Raw genomic sequence first — 22,471 nt, forward strand, 5'->3', positions numbered from 1 at the left:
TCGCTCATTTGGCTACTCTAGTGACCTCGCTTTGTCATTGTCTCGGGAAATATGAGCAGGCCACCATATCTGCCTAGCATCTATGTGAGTGCTGGCAACCCCATGTCTGGTCCTCACATTCTCACAAAAAGCACATTGTGCATTGGATCTTCTATCCAGGCTTTCTTTTTTTCCTTTTTCAGAGTGTCTTGTCAGCTAAAGGGCTGGACTTTGCTGACTGTAAACTCACACTGCAGCTCACCATGTTCTGTCCTTTACATGGCTGTCCTGGACCTCAGGCATCATCGGAGCCGGTGTCATCTTTTGGCCCAGCTGTTGGTAGTAGAGTGTTCTTTCGTTGAGCGACACACACGCTGTCTAGGTGTCTCTTCTGCAGATTAATAGTTGTGTCTGCTCAAGGCCTAGAGTCCGCAATTCACTGGGGTTGCAAAATGCGATATTCTTACTGGATCTGTTTCAGTTATTAGCTGTAATACCTTAATTTTTATTTATTTTGCCTGAATGTATATTCATGCGCTACATATATGCCTGGTGCCCATGGAGCCGAGAGGGCATCAGAACCCCTCCATCTGGAGTTGTGCACAGTTGTGAGCTACCGTGTGGGTGCTGGCAACTGAATTCAGGTCCTATGTAAGAGCAGCAAGTGTTAAGTGCTGAGCTCATGCTCCAGCCCATAAGCTGAAATACTCATATAAATTAAAATTTCCCTTTTACTCTTTGGTTTCTCATATGTACACTTCTTATTAGAAAGACAGGACAAATGTGTTTTCTTTTACTCACCTGTTTAAAGATAAGGAGTTACTTCCCTATCACCCACCATTTGATTACTCTATCCATGTTTTACTTGTGTGTTCTTACAATAAAGGGAGCCCCGATTGGCTATACCATCCTAGTGTCTTTATATAGCACACAGGAGTAGGCCAGTCCACTCCAGACTTAAGGTCCTCCACTATAGTAGGTGCACTAAGTGTCCCATATTTGTTGGCTAGTTGGGGGTTCTTTGTCCTCCTACACATGACAGCTATCTTGATTGCTTGGATTCTTCCCACGTAGGTGCTAATACCTAGCTGTTAAGTCGTCACAGCCAGTTGTATTTTGGGTTTGTGGAATAGATTACTTAGCTTTGCTATAAATGCTTTTCTTAGGATCTTCTTTATTAGTTAGTTTGTTTTATGTGATAGTAAAGGAAATTAAAAATTAAAAATTAAAGCCCCGGATAGAGATGACTTAGCAGCAAAGAGCGTACATTGCACTTGAGAGAACCCAAGTCTAGTTGCAGCATCCGTGTTGGGCAGCTCACAATTTCTCATAATTCCAGCTCCAGGGAGTTGCAAGATCAGATGGGTGGCAGTTTCCCTGCAGAAGATTTCAAAAAGGAGCAAGACAGGTGGGGAATGAGAGCACTCTTTGATTTCATAGGTTTGAAGTGAGCATAAAATACCCCGGGTAACAGAAATGTCTTGTTGAAGTGTGTTTTAGAGTTTCTCAGACAGAGCTGAGTACTGAGACCCCAGCAGCTTGAGGATGATCAAATCCACCACAGTTAAGGGAGGATGTTATGGCACAAACTGCAGTGTGGAATACAAAGAGGAAAGGGACCTTAGTGGTAAACACTAAGGAATTAGGGTTTTATGTACTTTTGTAAATAGGCACCATGCACGTGTGTGCTGAGCAGCAGTCTAAACCAGAAGCCACTGTCCAGACATGCATCATCACATCAGCGGGTCTGGTACTCTGGTGTCTAGGTGTGGGTGCCATGGACTTTGCATATAATATGGGATTAGATTCCTAAAAATCTGAGCATCTTTCTTCTTGGGCCTGTAGCTAAACATGCTATGTATTTGAAAGCTGTCAAGTTTTGTGTTTTGCATAGATTGGTGTGCTGTCATGAAAGTAGACGAGGAGGCCTTCTTTGTGAGGAGCCAGTCCAGAGGGTTCTAAGCTCCTATAACCTCCAAGTGCATTAAAAAAACACCAGGTGTTTCTTTCTACACATTCGTTAACATTACTTATGAACTCAAGTGGCATAACCTTTTATTTCTGTTTTCTCTTTCTTTTCTTTTCCAAAAAACTAGGCCTGCCTTCAGAGACCTGAGATCAGACTTGAATCACTCAAAGAAGATATTAAGGAATTCTTTAAAATATCAGGTTTGTAAAGTACTTCTCTTACCTTTACGTATCCCCAGACTTCCAGCTACTTCTTTAAAGCTCATGTAACTTGGCTGAAAGGCGTCTGTGTGGAGAGAATTAGAATTCACATATTTAATAAAATTGTACAAACACTCAAGGATGGTGTAAAAATGACTGCTTTGCAATAACCAATTGTTTTCTTCCTAGTCAAAATATGTCCCAAGTGTAGCAAATATATACTTATTTAAGTAGCTTGTCTTTTTACTTCCTACTATGGCTCGCCTTCTACATTATTTTTCTATGCACTCAAAAATCAAAAACCAGAAACAAAATCTTAATTGTTGGACAAAGAGGGACACCCTGGCGTCAGCACTTACATGTGGGAGCTGAGACACTAAGTGGTAGCGCCTCAGAATATGATGTTGGTCAGCCAGAAGTTTAAAGACATTCATTTTTGCATTTTTAACAGTGAGAAATGATGTTACTCTTGAGAAAACGATTTGGTAGTTTTACATACATAGCAATGGTTAGCAAAATTCTTTCACAAATAACCATGATGCCAATGTTTTAGTGAGTTAAAGTTTATTAAGTTGTGGCTCAGCACCCACATGGTGGCCCACAACTACCCTTAATTCTAATCCCAGGTGATCCGGTTGCCTTCTTCTGAGATTCGCAGGCTCATATGTGAATTTTGGTGCACGTATATATACACTCAGGCACACACACATAAATTTTAAGAAGGTAAAAAATTTTACCATGTTGCATATTTAAGAAACTTATATTTATTTATTTTTTAATTTAAAAACAGGTTGGGAGAAGAAGCTCCAGAATGCTGTTTATAGTGAACTGAATGTGTGAGTTTTCCCATCTATTTTGAGATATTTATTTGTTTAACTATATTTACTTTGTAAGTAGTGGGATTAGTGTTGCTGTCTGTACCTATATTCTCACTTTTCATTAGTGCACTTACAGGATTTCAAGTAAGTTATGTCACCAATCATCACAGTCTAGTCTGAGAGGAGTCATGAGCAGGTGGTACTTTCCTATGTTGCCAAGTTTGTATACTGAGACTGCATTCATCCAGTGTAATTAGTAATGGGATGTTTCTCATAATACTTACATTCTTTTTATTGTTGAATTTTGAATATTATACTTCTTTCTGTCATTACAAAGTGACCATCCAAAACATAATTTCTTTTTCTTTGTAAGATTATTATTGTTACTAAGAATCTAATGTTTTTTATCTTGATTTGCCATCAGTGCTTATTAAAGTGTATATAACTTTTGCTCTAAAAAAGTACAGCTCTAGACTTTTAGCTTTGTGGTTTATTAAACACCGCACTGTTCACACATTGTTTATGGAGTGTCCCCTGTGTGCCAGTGGGATGCGAAGCACTCAGGGTGTGGACTAGAAAACTAAGCCCACATCCTGCTCTCATGATGTGTGTAAGCAGGCCAAGGCGTTTCTGGTCTCCTCTTTGGTCACCACCTGATCTGTCTCTAGCACTCTCTAGTTTCTAACATTCCATTTCCCACGTTCTCTGACTAACCTGTTGTTAATGGGGAAATGGATACCTTTGCTTAACCAGGATGCTTGTGAGGTAGGCTCAGATGAAGATCTGTAGGTTTATACTTTGGACATACACTTAGTTTCTTTTCTATTGTTGTGAAGAAACTCTACAGCCAAGGCAATTTATAAAAGAAATCATTTAATTGGGGACTTGCTGATAGTTTCCAAGGGTGAGTCCATGACCATCTTGGTGGGGAGCAAGACAACAGGCAGACTGTCTGGGCCAGTAGCTGAGAGCTTACTGATGCACAGGCTCAAGGCACAGAGAGAGGGAGAGGGAGGGAGGGAGGGAGGGACAAGGGAGGGAAGGAGGGAGAGAGATGGAGACAGAGAGACAGACACTGACTGAGACTGACTGGGCTTGGTAAAGGCTTTTGAACCCTCAAAACTTAACCCCCCAGTGATGCCCCTCTTCTAACAAGGCTACACTCTTAATCCTTCCCAAACAGTTCCAAAAACTAGGAACTCAACATTCAAATATATGAACCAATGGGGGCTATTCTCATTCAAGCCACCACATACATTTTAAAAATTAGATTTTAGTGTTTTTCCTATTATCGTCTTCCAAGTTGGTTTTTGAATTCTCAGCTAACATCAGATATAAGTGCTATCTATTATTGAAATTGAATGTAACTATGTTATTGGTAGTTTGGCCACCAATTGAGTAGATGTTTGTTATGACAAGTAAAAACTATGAATTCACACAATGTATTATTACCAATCCTGGCCTTTCCATCTGAGATGTTATTAATGACTTCTGTTGTCATGATCTAGTGCAACCTGAAAACAGTTTTTTGATTTTCTAAAATATTTTATTTAATTTTAATTTATGTGTGTTGGTGTGAGGGTATCAGATCTTGGAGTTACAGACAGTTGTGAGCTGCCTATGGGTGCTGAGAATTGAACCCAGGTCTTTGGAAGAGCAGGCAGTGCCCTTAACCACTGAGCCATCTCTCCAGCCCCTGAAAACAGTTTTGTATGCTCAACTGTGTCCTTTTGTTTGATGGGAAGGCCTGTTTTTCATTCATTATCATATCTTCTGTATCCTACACAATGCAACTTTGTACATTTTTCTAATAACTAATTGAGAGGTTTAAGGAGCTCATTAATACTGCATTTCTTGTTTATTGGGAAATGATAAAACAGAAGTGGGAGCTCGGTATCAGTCTTTTGTTACTGAAAAAGACTTAATAGACACATGCATGTGCTCATACAGAATTTCACATACATGTAAACACAGTTTTTTTTAAAAATAAAGGCCATAGCTCATAATGAGAGTACAAGGAATCTGTAACCTGAACTTCAAGATTAAATAGTAATAAATATCCAATCAAACAATTATTTAAGTGGTCTGCTATGGTTTAAATGTCCCCTCCAAGATCCAAAGTGGGTGAAATGTATATTACCAACTGAGACCCTTGGGAGCTGTTAGGGCACAACCCTTACAGGTTGGCCTGGAGATACTATAAAAGGCCAGGTTTGGCCCTGTTTTCCCAGTGAGCCTCTTACCTTCTGTAACCAGATGATATAGAAGGAAGGCTCTGTCCAGATATTGGCACTTGGGTGTTTGACTTCCTGGCTCCAAAACTGTAAGCCTGTGTGTTTCTGTTCTTGACTGATTACATTTTGTCTGGGTGTGGTTTGTAAACCTATCATCTCTGTGCTTGAGAGGCAGAGGCATCACCAGTTCAAGGCCATCCTGGTCTGTATAGCGAGTTCCACGCCTGCTGGGGCTGCCCAGTGAGACCCTGTGTGAAATATAAAACAGAAGCATTACTCATTACTAGGATGATAATGAAATTAAATTAGTCCCTATACGTACAAATGAACTATTAGCAGATACTCTATTTTGTTTGTAGCATAGACTACAGAGGTAAGTAACTTCTTACCAGGACAATTCATTATTGAGAGCTCGATATGCTACTTAGCTGTGCTACCCAGTGTGCTGCCTCTCTCTGCTTCCAGGTATCCTTTGCCCAGTCATCCTTCTGCACCTGCGGAGCATCTCAAAGAGCCTTTGGTGTACATGAGGAAAGCACAGGTCGGCCACTGTTGGTTTTCCTTTTCTTCTTGCATGCCAAGTAATACAATGTAGAGCATATTCTTATTGGCCCAGTATATATTAGATCATGTAAAGACTCGGTGAGAAGCTTGTAAGTAATAGTGATTCTTGTACTGATACCATATTTAAAATGTAGTTACTCTCACAGCAGGCTTTTACTGTTAGTTGGCTGGCAACAGGAATAAAACATTTCAAAAGTTAAAAATAAAACAAGTTAAGTACAAAAGCTACAAGAAGGCATTAGCATGTAAAGTCAGTGATCCTGTTACATGTTCCCATCTCTCCAGCCCACTTCTGTGGCACAGCCGTGCTTGTGGACCTTCCTTAGAGTGCTGAAAGGGGCTGAGGAAGCACCACAGCCGCAGACAAGGTTCTTCTCTATAGCATGGTCTCAGAAATAGTTGAGAAAATTTCAGATCACTTGTACAGAAAGCCTGTGAAGCCATCCCTTTGCCTCCTCTGTCATGCCTTTGCAGCTGTAGGAAATGCTCTTCTGCATCCAGGGTTACTGTGGTATGTGCTAGCAAGATTCTAAGTGCTACTTTCATTAAAACCTCCTCTAAATTAAAAGGCAGTAGAGACAGTATAACAGAAACTGTGGAGATTCCAAGGAAGTATGTAATATACTTATTCTTGGTGTTATCTATAAGGTCAGATAATATCTATTTGTATAAAAGCACAATCGCTAAATATATTCATGAAAGAATTGTGTGGCTTTTGTTACAAATTTAAACTGGAAAAAACTAGAAAGGTAAAGTCTAAATATTTTTTGGAAATTTTTTTCTATTTTTATTTTTACTGAGACAGAGTCTTACTATGTAAGCCTGGCTAATCTGGAACTCACTGACCTTAAACTCAGAGAGATCCACCTGCTTCTGTCTCTATAGTGCAGGGATTAAAGGGGTGTATCACCATGCCTAGAGAGAAAAAAAAAAATCGTTTTAACTCATTTCATGGGAGAGAGCCAACCCCTGGACACTATTAACAATACTCTGCTATGCTCACAGACACGTGCCTAGCAGAGCTGTCCTCTGAGAGGCTCCACCCAGCAGTGGACTGAAACCAGTGCTGAGACTCAGAGCCAAACATTGGGCAAAGCATAGAGAGTTTGTGGAAAAGTAGGGGGAAGCATAGAAGGACCTGGAGGTGACAGGAGCTCCACAAGGAGGCCAACAGAGCCAACTAAACAGGGCCCAGAAGGGCTTGTGGAGACTGAAGCACCAACCAAGGACCATGCATGGACTGGACTTAGGCCCCTATACAGATGCAGCCGATGGGTAGCTCAGGCTTCATGTGGGCCCCCTAGTAAGAGGAGCAGGGCTGTCTATGACATGGATTCTGCTGCCTCTTTGATCACTTCCCCCTAACGGGACTGCCTCGCCGGTCCACAGGGGAAGAGGAAATGCTCAGTCCTGATGCAACTTGATGATCTGGGGTGGGTGGATAGGGTGGAACTCCCCTTTTCAGAGGTATTGGGGAGGGGGGATGGGAGTAGAGGGAGGGAGGGTGGGGCCAGGAGGAAGGGAGGGAGGGGGCTAAGAAGGGGATGTAAAGTAAATAAACAATTAATTAAAAACATAAACAATCATCATAAGTCACAAGATGTTACTGTTTATCTTTTGTCAGCCTGGGACTCACTGTGTTGACCAGATTAGCCTCAGACGCACAGAGATCTGCCTGTCTCTGCCTTAGAGTGTTGAGATTCTAAGTGCACATCAGAATGTCCAGCAGCATTTTTAATTGATTTATGCAGCAGGAACTTCATTTATATTGAATAAGAGTTTGCAGCTTTTCTCCCAATCAGGCTTCCATAGTCACATAAGTTTGAACAACATTGGGTTAACTGAAGTTTAAATACTTAAAATTTTATCCAGTGTTATTTAAACTTCCATTACTATAAAACCCCATTTCTGTATAGAATACTTTGGGAGAGATTTTGGTACATTCAAAGAAAGTGGTATGTGAAGAAACTAGTACAAGTTCAAGTTCTTTTATCCCAATGCTATTAGCACAGAGCTCTAATGGGCCAGGACTCAGTACGTCCCTTGTGTCCACTGGTTTGGTTCTCATGGAGACTGATAAGGTGAGTCACTCTGCCTAACTTCACATAGCAGTCAGTGGTAGACACAGAACTTGACCTGAACAGTATGCGTCACAGTTCATGCTTCCTAGTGGGACTCATTTAGCCCTGATCTACTTCTGGAAACTCAGAATACTCTATGTGCATCTGCCCTCAGGACACACCCCAACAGCTTAAATAACTTCAATAGGCTCTAGTTCTCAGTAGTTCCCTTGCCTCTCAACTGTATGCCACTGGGGTCTAAGAAGTTAGTACATGGGCCTGAAGACACTGACTGTTTTGGTTTTTTTTAAAGATTTATTTGTTTATTCTTATGTAAACAGTATTCTGCCTGCATGTTCACCTGCAGGCCAGAAGAGGGCACCAGATCTCATTATAGATGGTTGTGAGTCACCATGTGGTTGCTGGGAATTGAACTCAGGACCTTGGGATGAACAGGTAGTGCTTTGAACCTCTGAGCCATCTCTCCAGCCTGGCACTGACTGTTTTAGCCACAGTGCTGCTGATGCCACCACACTCTGAACAGTACCTGGTGCAGAGAAGTCAACTAAAGAGTGAGGGTAGCCATCTCAACCAGCTTTGCCATGTCTAGGAATATCATTGTAATGTTTTTTTCCTATTAGGGTAGATATTGTTAATGAAAAACAATGACAGATTGCACCTTTTCTTTCAGGGAAGTTGGGAAAAAAGAATCCTGAAGAGTTTAAATAGTATGTGCACAGAACTGAATATCCCGTTAGCACGAAAGGTACATTTAACATTTTTTTTTCTGCTGAAGTATTTGTGCGTTAACTACTGAAAAAAATGTCATAAATTGTATACCTGTTAGACTTGATATTCTTCAGTTACTGGTGTATGTGCCAATTGTTTGGTTATGTTTTATGCATAATCTTACTTTACATACTTAATGATTTTATAATGAACCTGTGCTGTAGCCTACTTAGACATTTGGCTGTTGTCTTGGTTACTTTCCTATTGCTGTGCAGGTTATGCAAGGAAGGGTTTATTTGGAACTCCTGTTCCAGAGGGGTAGAGCCCATCACCGTCTCAGTGGGGAAGCATAGCAGTGGGCAGGCATGACGAATTAGGAATTAGAAAGCAAGCTAGAAAGGAACCATGCAAGCCTTTGAACTCACAAAATGCACCCCCAGTGACACACTTTATTGAGGAAGGCCACACCTTTTACCCTTCCCAAATTTCAGCACCAACAGGGGTGCCAAGTGTTCTTATGCCTAAGACTCTAGGGGCATCCCACTCAAAGCACCACAGCTATAAAAAAAATGATTATACTTTAAAGATTTCAGTGTTTGGACATTTAGTGTTTGGACATTCTGAGTAAGTGAGCACAGTAGCACTGTTCCTTGAAGGCCACGATTACTGCAATCTTGTAATTAGTAATATGTATTACCATCTTCTAGTATTAATGTAATAAATAAAAAGAATATCTGCAGGCCTGGAGTTCTGCTTAGATCTAGTTCCTTACTTAGTAAGGAAACATCACTGGGAGTCTGTTCTAGATAGTATAGCTGCTCCCAGGTAGGAGAGAATGAGTTTCCCTTCCTTCCTTCCTGCCTGCTAGCTGTCCTGCACCGCTGAGTAGCTCAAGAGTGAGACTGTTGGTGAGTGCTGAGGAGAAGCCACTGAAGCACTAACAGGGTAGCTTACAGACAAACTTAGAGGAAAATCTGTCTGAATGCGTAGTGCGGCATGGTGCTGTCTTTCACACCAGAATATCATGCTGCGGAGGCAGTCATACCCTGAGCCACGCTTTCCTGAGCTTGCTGATGGGTGAGAACTGTGGGGTATGGCTGAGGAGCAGGTCTTCCTGAGATTTCCTGGCCCGTCTGACCGTTTACTTTCTCTTCTTAGACTCACTGGCTCCATGATCTAAAGAAACCATTGAGACTAGATATGTTGTAATCATTTTAAAACTTAATTCATATATGTAATTCCAAAAAAGTTCTCTGTGTTTAATTGGTTTCCCATATGCTATGGTACCTTATTTAAACTTTTGAATAAGTTATTGATCTTTGAAACCAATTAAAATTTTTTCTAGAGACCAGTTGGAGAACAGAAAGAACTTCTCAATAAATGGAACGAAATGGGAACTGATGAGCCAGGTATGTATGGACTCCTATGAGATTGGCAATTGGACTGAAATAACATAGTGCTTCTCTGGAGGCACGTGACCTTCCACCTCCACTAATCCCCTGACATCTGATTTGTCGATTTCTGTTTTGCAGTATAAGAATTTACAGCTTTTTAGTCTGTGTTTTCTATTACTTGGATAACACTAAATCACTTATTCTTTTTTTTCAAACAGCATTTTAAAGCATTTTTATAAAAGAATAAATAATCTTTTGGTCACCTCTTCTGTGATGTTCCCTGACCCTTAGTTATAAGAAGTTTGTTATAGACAAAGGACCAGGGTGTCTGCTGTGAAATTAGGTTCTCTATATAAGACTGGGAACCTGTACTCCTGAAATGACAACAGTACGGTAGGGTAGCCTAAACAAGACCAGACAAGGACAGCACCAGTTGATATGCCAGCACGGACAGGGAAGATCTATGATTTTAGGCTTATTATAGATGGACTGTACATAGTTAACAGATGTTGAGAGAGGAAAACTCAGCCTGCCCTAGGGATGGCCCTAAGCATTTATCCAATACCAAGCGTACAGCCCTAAAGTGTATGCTTATGAGCAACACTAAATGGACTCGATTGGCTGTATTTATAGATTTATGTGCATGTAGACATCTAACAGTAATAATTGAAGAGAAACAATAGAGATCATACAGAAAGTAGAAGGAAGGCTTGGAGCTAGAGAAAGTGTAACAGTGGTAGGAGGAGTGGAGATGGTGGTAATAGAGGATTGAAGATAATGAGAATACGTTACACCTGTGTTTGAAATGTCACAACGAAGCCCATCAGCGTGTACAATTGATGAATGCTGATGACAGTGAAAAAAATTTAAAAGTGCTGATGACAATGAAAAAAATAAGAACAAATATAAAGTTCATTCAGTAGTTTCCCTAGCTTTATCTTTTAGTTAAAGTAGAAATTCTGTAAGCTTAATTATATTGAGGTGCTGAGGAAAGATTGGCTAATGAAAAGTAAATTTCAGGAACTTCAAGTGTTTTTAAGTTGTGTTTTGTCTCACTTTAAATTTAATGGACAGTCAGTTTTATAAACACATAATGAGTAACAGTTGTATACTGTATGCCTATAATTGTTTGGACAGATGCATACATGGCTCCCCCCAGGCCAGCCCCCACTGCTAAAGCTAGTCTGGGAACTAGGCAGGCACGTGCTGTAATAGGAAATGGTGCAGCTGAAGCCAGAAAAGCTTGATCCAAGCAAAGGAATTAATTGAGAATGCATTATTTGTATTCTAAAAGCTTTGAAAGTTCTCAAACAGAATCTTTATAAGAAACTCTTAAGGTCTTCTGTAATGTTGTTTAAGGTGTCGAAGACAGTGTTTTTATTTCTGTGTTCCCAGTATCTCATACAGTGTACAACAAATAATACTCAATAAATAAGTGATTCATCTCTATAGAGCCATAGGAAAGTGATAATATTTACTGGACATTTCCTATGTTATCTGAATTTTTGTTTTACTCTCATTTCAGACTTAAGACTTTTTCGACCCGTTTATGCACCTAAGGATTTTCTTGAGGTATGCTCTGTTGGGTAGATATGCAAACAGGATGGGTGTAACAGAAGACCCTGCATGACCCCAAATGGCTTTTTAACCTGAGGTGATGCAACAAGAATTATCATGCTTGACAAGGGAAAACCTATAAGAGACTAACAAAGCTTGTTGTTTATTTTTAAAGGTATTAATTAATCTCCGCAACCCAAATTATGAAAATGGTGATTCTCTTAGTTTTAGGACTCATTTGGGTTTAATCCAAGTTCCTCTGAAGGTAAAAGACATCCCTGAATTGGTAAGTATGTGTATATATATATATACATATATATATGTATATATATATAATAAGTTAATGTATATTCAAAGATAACCACTAGAAAAATATTTTAGTGCAGCATGTATCTACTATAAGTCATAGATGCATTAAAAATTAACTATTGTGATATCTTTTTAGTTGGAAATATATACATAGAAAGAGCAAGTTTGTGTATGGAAATCAAATCAGTTTACATTGGCCTATAAATGTTTTGCCCATTATCTTAATAAAGAACAAATATTTGTGAGCAGTTTGCTTGTATCATTATAAAAATGATTGGAGCAAATCATAAGATTTAAAAATGGATGTTTAATAAAACACTTGTTATTTAGTTTAACCAACTTTCCTGGAGCCTGTAACATGGTGAGACACTATGCTCTGGAACCCATCGCTTCAGTGAGGGATAAGTTTGAAAATGGACTCTGAGGAGATTTCCTGATCTCGGGAATGAAGTTGTCATCACTCCGTTACTCATGTCAGAATAAATAAATAAAGGATGCAGTGTTGTCAATTCCTCTGTGGTGGTGAAACTCTGAATTTTAAAGATAGAGAGGTCATGATAACTAATGTGTGTTAGTGAGAGGTGTGCAGTGACCCTGTCAGCTCCATGCCCTCTGCTATCTCCCTTTTGCCAGCTGGCTCTTTTTTTTTTTTTTTTTTTTTTTTGGTGAATAAAGGGATGGTTCTGGAGAGCTATTTGAAAGACTCCATCAGGAGAAAATTGTTTCCTCCTGCTTTCTGTGTACAGTATTGTCCTCCTCAGCCCAGCTCCAGCCTGCTCCTTTTTGCATTTTGTTGTTTTTCTCCACCCTTGGTCTTGGTCAAAGCCTTGAGCACCTGGAGGACACTCTTCTGATTTCATACTTTCTTTTCATTTATGCCCCTAGAAGCCAAAGTTGCTTTCTGGATTTGCTGCTTCTGTTTTCTCCCTTGACATCTGTGGCATGCCTTTTCTTTATTAACTAGAAGTTGACTGATAAATAAGCAAAAATGGCTTTCTTCATAGAGCTGTGGAAAGGCTCAAGGATCAGAGACCTCATAGGCTGAGAATGGAGGTTCTGTGAAGACTGTCTGGTGGAACTTCTTCCCACTACAAAGTCACATGCCTCTCCTCACCCCCATAGGAGTCCAGAGGCACACTCACCAGAGATACACAACAGCTATTAACTCAGAACCCTCCGATGTATGGTAGGAAGATAGACGTTATTAACACAGGGATCAAGTAGAAGTCTATGGAATGGTGAGACCTATGTTCTTTTCTCTGCTCTATGCTTTCAAACCCTCTACCCACTCCAGAAGATCAGAAAAGCTAGCAAAGATGTGGAGAACCCTTCTAGTTTCACAGTTGGCTGGCTACAGAGCCCAGCACACTCTAGGGAAATCTCTGCTGCATAACTCCCAGTCATATTTTTTATTGCCATATTCCCATACTTAAGTGATGAACTTAAAATCCCTAGGTGTATAAACTGTTGCAATTTGAGAGCATGAGGTAATGAACTCAATGAGCAAAAGCAGAGGGGAAGGGGAGGGGAAGTGAAGAGAGAGAGAGCATGGGAAGGGAGGGGAGAGGAGGAGAGAGAGCATGGGAAGGGAGGGGAGAGGAGGAGAGAGAGAGCATGGGAAGGGAGGGGAAGCGAAGAGAGAGAGAGCATGGGAAGGGAGGGGAGAGGAGGAGAGAGAGCATGGGAAGGGAGGGGAAGCTAAGAGAGAGAGAGCATGGGAAGGGAGGGGAAGCGAAGAGAGAGAGAGCATGGGAAGGGAGGGGAGAGGAGGAGAGAGAGCATGGGAAGGGAGGGGAGAAGAGGAGAGAGCATAGGAAAGGAGGGGAGAGGAGGAGAGAGAGCATGGGAAGGGAGGGGAGAGGAGGAGAGAGAGCATGGGAAGGGAGGGGAGAGGAGGAGAGAGAGAGCATGGGAAGGGAGGGGAGAGGAGGAGAGAGAGCATGGGAAGGGAGGGGAGAGGAGGAGAGAGAGCATGGGAAGGGAGGGGAGAAGAGGAGAGAGAGCATGGGAAAGGAGGGGAGAGGAAGAGAGAGAGCATGGGAAGGGAGGGGAGAGGAAGAGAGAGAGAGCATGGGAAGGGAGGGGAGAGGAGGAGAGAGAGGGTGAGAGAGTGTGAAGGAGAAGGAGGTTTGGACTTAGGGTGACACAGAAGAGAAGAGGCCACAGTTGGCTCCATATTAACTTTGATTTATAGACTGACACAAGACAGAAAGCAGAGAGGCCCATGTACCAGCACTGGTATCAAAAACATATTCTCCTGGTAGTCTCAAGCTCTGGCTCCAATCTGGGATCAGTCTGTTTTGGGTCTTGGTGGAGTCCTTTTTATTAACCCTTTTCTCTTTATTGCTATCTCTGGAAATTTTCTCCTCTTTGGTTAGAATAGTATTTGTTGGGCAAAATCACAATTTTAGGTTCTGCTGTAGGGCCTATGGTCTCCCAGTCATGGATTTTGGTAAGGATTATAGTACTGGGCATGATAGTCCTTCATTCTAGAAACTTTCTGATTGGATTTGCAGCTTGTTGCAGCATTACAGTCATGCCTCTATTGCACCACTGGACCCATCTTGCTTGCTAGGTCAGTATTGTAGCGTGCAGGAGTATGGTTATGCCTCATCTGCAGTCATCAGTATCAGTTCCTGCTATCCTTGTACTGTGCAGGATGATTCTAACTCAGAATGATTGGATTATGTAGACTCTTTCATGTTACAAGGAGATTTCTTGAAATGGAGATTTACTAACTCAAAAGAGAGGTTGTAACTAGTTTAGTGGACTATCCAGATGGGACTAGACATTAGTAGTTCAGTGTTTGCCGGGCCGGGCATTCGATAAGTACTGGGGAGTGCTATACTGAGAAGTAGTTGTCATCTTCGAAGGACTGCAGTCTAGTAGGGGGATGGACAGTGAAGGGCAGTTTTACTAGAGTGTGAGTGAGTGTTTAGGTCTAAGCTGAGAAGAGATAATATATTGAGAGTTCCTTTTGTCAGTCTGGAATAGCAAGGAATGCTTGTGAAGAGCCAACCTCCCTATGGTCAGTTTTGATGGAAATTAGAGTTCAGACCAATGAAATGGAAAATGGACATCCAGATCCCATATGCCATAAGTAAAACTCTCCATTTTGATTATGGGACCTAGTATTGAGGTGTTTATTGGCCCTAGATTTGTGGTTTAGTGTCCAGATCAGCACTGTTATTTTTTGTGTTGTTTTGTTTTTGGAGACAGGGTCTCTCTGTATTAGCCTTGGCTGTCCTGGAGTTGCTTTGTAGACTAGGCTGGCCTTGAACTCATTCTGCTTGCTAAGTGCTGAGGTTAAAGGCGTGCACCACCACGCCTGGCTTTTTTTTTTCCAGCATTGTTCTTAAACTGAGATGTATAATCACTAATAGTAATGATTCATCCATTTTATGATTCATAAAATACATGGACAACTGTGGTTGAAATGGAAGAATCATCAAACTCACTAGCCTACTTAACAGATGATTTGGAAAAGTTTAAATTAATTCCGTTTTAAAGGAGAGGGATGCACGGCTCACCAATGAGAATATTTATAAAGTGCTAAAGCAATTATTAATAGAAACATTTAATTTGCTGTAGAATAAAATAATACAAACAATATGAGGATGTTTATGTTTCCAAAAAACAGATGTTACTTTTGTCCCAGGATATCACCAGACAAGTCGAGGAAGTCTTATGAATAAATCTAATTCATCCTTGTTTTAGCTGAGCACTTAATAGTCACTTTTGCTAAAAAAAAAAAAAAAAAAAAGAGCTTGTTTTAGATATTTGTGATGTTTGGTTTGTTAACAGCAGAGTAAGATGCCAAGTCATATCACACTCTCCACTCAACTGTGGAGAATATTCTGACCATTGGCTAGATCTGGGAAGGGGTTTAAAGTTTACCTCCTGTATTGTCCTTGGCTGGTGCCTTAGTTTGAGCGGGACCCCTGGGCCCAAATCTGCCTATTATATTGTTCTACTTGTAGATTTCTAGGACCCTCTGTATCCTTTTATTTTGCTATTCTCCCATGCGTCTCTCATTTAGAGTCCCAATAGGATACCTTCCCCTCTGTCCCAGTTTCCTGGTAAGTGAAGGCTTTCGTGGCACTCAGAGGAAGGACAACAGGTAGCCAAGAAGAGACTTGATACCCTATGAGAATATATAGGGGGAGGTAATCCCCCTCAGGAACAGTCATAGGGGAGGGGAGGGGAATAATGGGAAAATGGGGGGGGGGGGGAATGGGAGGATACAAGGGATGGGATAAACATTGAGATGTAACAAGAAAAATTAATAAAAAAAAGATTAAAAAAATATAAAAATAAATAAATAAATAAATAAATAAATAAAGGCATGGTACTGGAATGGAAAAAAAAAAAAAAGATGCCAAGTCATAGAAAACACAGAAGTTTATGTTGGTAATTTGGCACAATGATGTTAGGTAAAATTGAAACAAGTGAGTGGCTCTGGGGAGGGGGGAGAGGAAGGAAGAGAGAGAGGGAAAGAGGGAGGGAGGGAAGGAGAGAGGGAGACCTTATGCATGTGCTTGCTGCTTTCATGCGTTAGGAAAGGTTAAAGCATTAATATATTGTTAGCATTCATACTAACAAAAGGGTTCAAAGAAAAAAGTTTTAGACAGGAAAAAGCGATTAAAAGAAAAATATTATCAAAGGTCTGTACCAGAAAAATACTGTACGTTTACATTTCTTTTCCCATATGTATACTAATTTTTCCTAAATGCTATCGCTTTTCTAGTCTTGTTTATTCCACATGATAATGAAATAAATGTGATGCCTAGCCATATCTGCAGTACACAGCTTTGGTTCCTCTGCTCCTCAGTGTTCAGGCTCTACTCTTGTTGTTTTGTTTTTAGATATTTGACTGAAACAAAGATTCATTTTACATGTGATTTTTTTAAATGTGTTGATATTTAGGTGAAAGTAACCTTTTCCCATGCACCAGAGCCTGAGATGTGTGCTAATTTTCCTTATGTTATTTTCCAGAAAGAATGCTTTGTAGAACTTGGCTTAAATACAGGACAACTGGGTATAGATGATTCTACACAAGTGCCTCCTGGTTAGTATTTCCCATCTGACATTAATTAGTGACAAGTGATAACCCCCAAGTACCCAAGCCATCTCTTAGTATCCGTGGATTGCAAAGTGGACACACTGTTGACCTCTGGCCCCATCAAGAAACAGTGTATCATAAGAGCTTAGAAGCCCCCTGGGCACAGATAACAACTACCACCCCATAGGAACTGCTGTCCTGCTTGAAGCACCGTAGGGCTGATGTGGCCTGTTTGGAATTAATCACTGCACACACTTGTACCAGTTTTCTTTGGGTTACAGTTGTCTATAAGATCCAAACTGTTATGGAGAATTATAAATTGTTTGTTTCCACTTTCTTATTGTGATCCGCCATATGTAATTACTACTGCCTATCTCGTCTGTTGCCGATGGCCATTGGAATTATTCCCACCATTTGGTTATCATCAGTTGTCCTGCTGTGAATATTTTTTCCCAGGCCATTTGATGTGCACATACATCTTAGGGCACATACCCGAGAGTTAGCTGGTAGTTATCCTATCATGTGCACATGAACAATCTCAATGGATAGTGCCAGTTTTACAAACTTATCATGCCAACTTCCATTCTCACCAACTTTGTCTGAGAACTTCATTTGCTCCATATTTTCCTTTGTCTAAAATTCCCAGTCTTTTTTTGTTTTTCCCATTATGGTGGCTCTTTGTCTCTTATCGGTCCCTGTTGTTTTCTCTGATGACTAATGTAGTCAAACAGCCTTTTATGTTTCCTAGTCTTTATAACTTACCACTGTTGGCAAAGAGCCTTTTCAAGTGCTTGGCTTATTTGTGTCTGACAGTTGTGCGCTGCTTTCTGTAAAGCTGTTTTATAAATTCTGGATACAGGTCCCCTGCCAGATACACATGTATGAATACATTCAGAAACTCACCTTGTCAGACTCTCTTAATGGCATCCTTTTCTTTTTTGTAGACAGAAGTTTATTTTACAGTTCTTTAGTTAATGAGGTTTGTCTGCATTGTGATTATATGTGTTCACAAGCAGACATTCCAGTGAAATCATTTAAATAGCTTTCAGGAGGTAGGCTGTGCACAGATAGACTTTAATCCAAGCCGGAGTTGGAAACAGCACCTTCTAAAGGAAGCTGCTAACAAGTGTGGTTTTTAAATTTTATTTAGTGTGTGTGTGTGTGTGTGTGTGTGTGTGTGTGTGTGTCTGTCTGTCTGTATGTATATGTGATTACAAGTGTGAGGGTGCCAAAAGCAAGCACTACAGCCCTTGGAGCTGGAATTTGCAGCCCGACATGGATGCTGTGATCCAATCTCAGGCCCTTTTGAGTGAGCAGCAACAGCTCCTAACCCGGAGCCATCTCTCCAGCCCCTGAAATGATATAAAAAACAAATTCTTCAAAGTTCTTCCTCTTGAATGTACAGAAATATTTTTGTATGAGAGTATATTTTGTTTTAACAAAATTTCCCCATTTTTGTTTGCTAATTAAGAGTGTGAACTCACTTCTAACAGCTTAGGAAAAGGCTTTTCTACATTTAGATTTAGGTGCCTTATTCTGGTTTTCAGGGCCAGGTGGGGTAGTGTGCCTTGAAGCCTAGCACTTAGAAGGCTGAAGCAGCAGGGCTGTGCTCCTGGGGCTTCCCAGGCTACTTAGTGAGAGGGAGACCAGTCTGGGCAGCAAAATTCTGTTGCAAATAAACAGACAAACAAACAAATAAATAAGTTCTTACATTTTCTATATAGTTATCCAATTTTAAAGATAATTAAAAGTATTAGTACCTGGAAAAAAAAACTTTTCCTAAATGTAGTTGATCATGTTTGTGTCTAATAATTTTATTTTCTTTTAATATTTTTAGAACTTTTTGAAAATGAGCATGTGCGTATTGGGCAAAAAGGTAAGTTTAGTTAATATTTATTAAAATCTATTTAACAAAATGAGACAGCTTTTCAGATCTAGCCAATGGACAGTTCAGTTCATCCTCCATGGTTGTGGGGGATGGGGCACTGCCTCTGACATGAACTCTGCTGCTCTGATTTGATCACTTCCCCTGGATGGGGAGGCCCGGTGGGCCCACAGAGGAAGGAGAGGCAGGCTATGGAATGAGACCTGATAGGCTGTGGTCATGTGGTGGGGGAGGAGGCCCCTTCTGTCTAGGGGAGGGGAATAGGGAGGGAGGGGGGGAACGGGAGGATACAGGTGAAGGGATAACAAACTGAATGTAATCTGAATAAATTATAATAAATTAAAATTTAAAAAATGAGACCGTCCCCATGAAATAAGCCTCAGTTGAAGTGTACTCTCTGTAAAGTGAAGCACTGGCGATTCATGATGTTTAACTGAGCAGGCAATCTAACAAAGTGCAGTGCGCTGGCTGTCTCAGTAGGTGAAAGTGAAGCGCACATTGGCTCGCTGAACAGGAAGTGCAGGCCAGCATACGTCAGGCTCTGGAGAGTTGAGCACTCTGCAGCAGAATTTTATCTCACAATCAAGGAGGCAGCTTCCTCTTTGATGCATCACACACCTCTCATTAGCGCTAATGAGGGCATGCTCCTGCATCGGGAGAGGCTGGAGCTCTTACATCCCACTGTGGGCTCACAGCAATAAGGCTTAATGAGTGTAGCAGGTCTCTGTATCCTAGGAACAATTGCCCATCTTTTGGGCACTCTTTCTTGTTTCTATAAATCCTTTATTGTCTCTGAGGTGCAAACAAGGATTTGTGTCAGACTGAACTGTCTTTGACAGTTACTATCATGTATCAATGTCCCTACTTCACATTTTCAAAGTCATGTTACTTTCAAAGGCCTCTTTTGTAGGCTTGACCTCTTTCATTAAACATTCAGATAGAGAACATCATTTTAAAATTTATCATGCTGTCTTTGTCTCTTTTCACCATGTCTTTCTCATTTAGTAGAAAATGTCCTCTTTAAAAGGAAACAAGAGAATGAAACTGGTAGATGAACATTGGTTGTGTAGTATGTCTCGTGTGTTTTGTTTGTCTGCCTTTATTTGGTGGGCTTTTTATTTTTATGCTGAATAGCTCATATTTTAATTAAAGAACATAAAAATGAAAGCAAAAGATACTATACTGGTTTTTTAAAAAAATATGGATGCTTAAAGGATAACTTTGTTGAAAGTTTATTAGCCTTTGTTTTGCATTTCTTTTCCTTTTTTTGTTTTGTTTTGTTAATCTTTGTAGAGCTAAGAAGTCATTTGGTAGAATGGATGTCTTAATATTCGCACACATTATTCTTGGGCAAGATACTGCATGGACAGCGCTGCTTCCAAATAACAGAGCTGCACAACTTGGTAGCATACATTTATGAAAATTACTGCTTCTGAAGATGAGGCTCTGCTTGGTCACAGAAGCCAGACATCAGTCTCATTAGTAGTGTGGAGCTGTGGAGCTGTGGGAAAGCAGGGTGCTCTCAAAGTATCAACACTGAGCTTTGTCAGGCTGAGGAGCTGGGGGATCGGGACTTGAACCTGTGGGCTGTTCTAGGGCCATCTCTAAACTCAGAGCTGGAAGGCAGACAACAGTAGGTGTGTGTGTGACAGGTGCAGGGCCTGAGGCCTTGCTGCTAGCCCAAGAGATTCATATGAGAGATTCCTGAGACGCCCTTGCATTATGAATTTTCTAACAGGATTATCATATACCTTTGACAGTTCTAGCACAGCAAGATAGCGCTGCTGCTCAGCAGTACATCCGACAAGGAAGTCCCACAGCGCTGAGAGCCGAGCTCTGGGCACTCATTTTGAATATCTCCAGTCAGCCCGAGGTAAGACGCAAACAGGACAGATGAAACTTGTTAACGTTTGGTTTCTAGATACCGTGTGTTTCAAAGCAGAACAGCTGTCAAGTCCCTCGTTATCCACTCTGCTTTCCATTTCCAGCATCACTGTTGGTTTAGGGTAAGGCAGATTTAAACAGTATGCTCAACAGACATTTTTGTTAATAAATAATGTGGTTGTGTATATATGTTGTAAAACAAGTAAAATTTTAAGAACTCAGATCGGTGAAGCTGTGACAGAATTGGACGTTATAAAGAAGAACAACTATGAATAAATTAATAAAATACATTTTAAAAAAAGAGTAGTTTGTTTCCCCAGTGAGATCCCCTTGGAAAAAATAAAATTTCATTAAAAAAAATAAAATAAAGAAGAACAGCTGAGAATGAGTAAGTAAATTTTTTGTGGTGTTTAGTTTGTTTGTTTGTTTGTTTGAGGTAGGCTCTCATGTAGCCCATGTTGGTTTCAAATTCATGTATATAGCTGAGGCTGGCCTTGAACTCCTGATGCTCCTGTCTGCACTTCTGTAAGTGCTGGGGCGATAGGCATGCATAACCACCCTTGGCTGTTATGGCTGCCTTTGACGTATGCACTGTCCCTGGGCTTCTAACATTTGACAGATAATGTGGGAATATAACTTTTCCAAATACATGATTATTTTTTCAGGAAATCTAGTGAATATTAAAGGAAGTAACCAAATCACCAATAGATAGACCAGGGTTGTTTGGGGATGGAGCCCGGGGCTTCGTGCATGCAGGGCAAGCACTCCACTGACTGAACCACTTCTCCAGCCTTGGGAACAGATTTTACGTAAGACATCGACTTTCCCTGGGACATTCTCACTGAGTCTATGTATGTAGTTACCTATGTAGCGTGGTTACATATGTGTATAAAGTCACTCATGTAAAGATTTTTAATAACTGTTACACTAATTATATAACAGGTTCTATGAATACGTAAACCTGGTCTAAACTCAAGAGTTCCCTCAATTTAATGAATGCATACCATTGAGCAAACTGCCTAAATTTCTTCAAGCCTCAGTTAGCCTATACTTAAATATATATAATGATATTTATATCATGTAGTTATGACAAATATACAAAAATGTGAGTTTGCCACTAATGGCAGTAATCATAATAATTAATATTGTAATATTTATTATTAATATTAATATCGTAATAATAACTCTGATAACAAAATAAAACATTGTCTGTTATAAAACTACATTTTTAACCTTTGCAAATTATGTACAAGATGTGTGTGTGTGTGTGTGTGTGTGTGTGTGTGTGTGTATATATATATATATATATATGATGTGTGATACTGCTGATCTTTTGTGGTAACACTTTGGAGATAATTTTTTACAAAACAGATCTGAGTAAGTTGGACAGATTTTTTTTCTGTTTGTATGATCTTCTATAAAATGTAATCTTTGCTGAATTTAAGTACTCAAGTCCAATGCTGCCTCCACTGTGGAGTAATGCAAATTCTGTTCTCTTTGCAAAGGAATTGCTACCTTTTCAAAACCAAATTTATGATAAAAAAAAATTACCTAAAAAAATGACAGGTAGTGATTATTTTGTGTAGTATTCCAAAATGAATTTTTACATTTCAGTTTTGAAGTCTTGGACCATTTTAATTTAAAAAATTTAAGTGCCAAATCTATCTAATATTTATAACTAGAAACTAGTATTTTCAGAAAGACACTGGAGAACAAAAGTTTCAAAATAACTATTACAGGCAATTCTTTAGAATTTTGGTTCAACTCATTGTACTGTCTTTGAATGTTTCCAGTAAGTTGAAAGCTATTCTAAAATAAAATTTTGTT

General features: G+C 40.1%; 1 protein-coding gene across 1 annotated transcript in view; it reads left to right on the forward strand.

Moving 5' to 3' along the window:
• Window positions 1-22,471, forward strand: part of Tbc1d19 (TBC1 domain family member 19) — a 111,038-nt gene that overhangs the window by 20,836 nt on the left and 67,731 nt on the right. The window contains exons 2-11 of the mRNA XM_051164694.1: window positions 2,076-2,148; window positions 2,939-2,984; window positions 5,666-5,741; window positions 8,516-8,590; window positions 9,899-9,962; window positions 11,473-11,519; window positions 11,680-11,790; window positions 16,809-16,881; window positions 18,713-18,751; window positions 20,521-20,633. Of these exons, the coding sequence (XP_051020651.1) occupies window positions 2,076-2,148; window positions 2,939-2,984; window positions 5,666-5,741; window positions 8,516-8,590; window positions 9,899-9,962; window positions 11,473-11,519; window positions 11,680-11,790; window positions 16,809-16,881; window positions 18,713-18,751; window positions 20,521-20,633 (717 nt within the window). The remainder of the gene's footprint in view (window positions 1-2,075; window positions 2,149-2,938; window positions 2,985-5,665; window positions 5,742-8,515; window positions 8,591-9,898; window positions 9,963-11,472; window positions 11,520-11,679; window positions 11,791-16,808; window positions 16,882-18,712; window positions 18,752-20,520; window positions 20,634-22,471) is intronic.

The sequence above is a fragment of the Acomys russatus genome, chromosome 22 (genome assembly GCF_903995435.1).
Source record: "Acomys russatus chromosome 22, mAcoRus1.1, whole genome shotgun sequence".
NCBI classification, from domain to species: domain Eukaryota; kingdom Metazoa; phylum Chordata; class Mammalia; order Rodentia; family Muridae; genus Acomys; species Acomys russatus.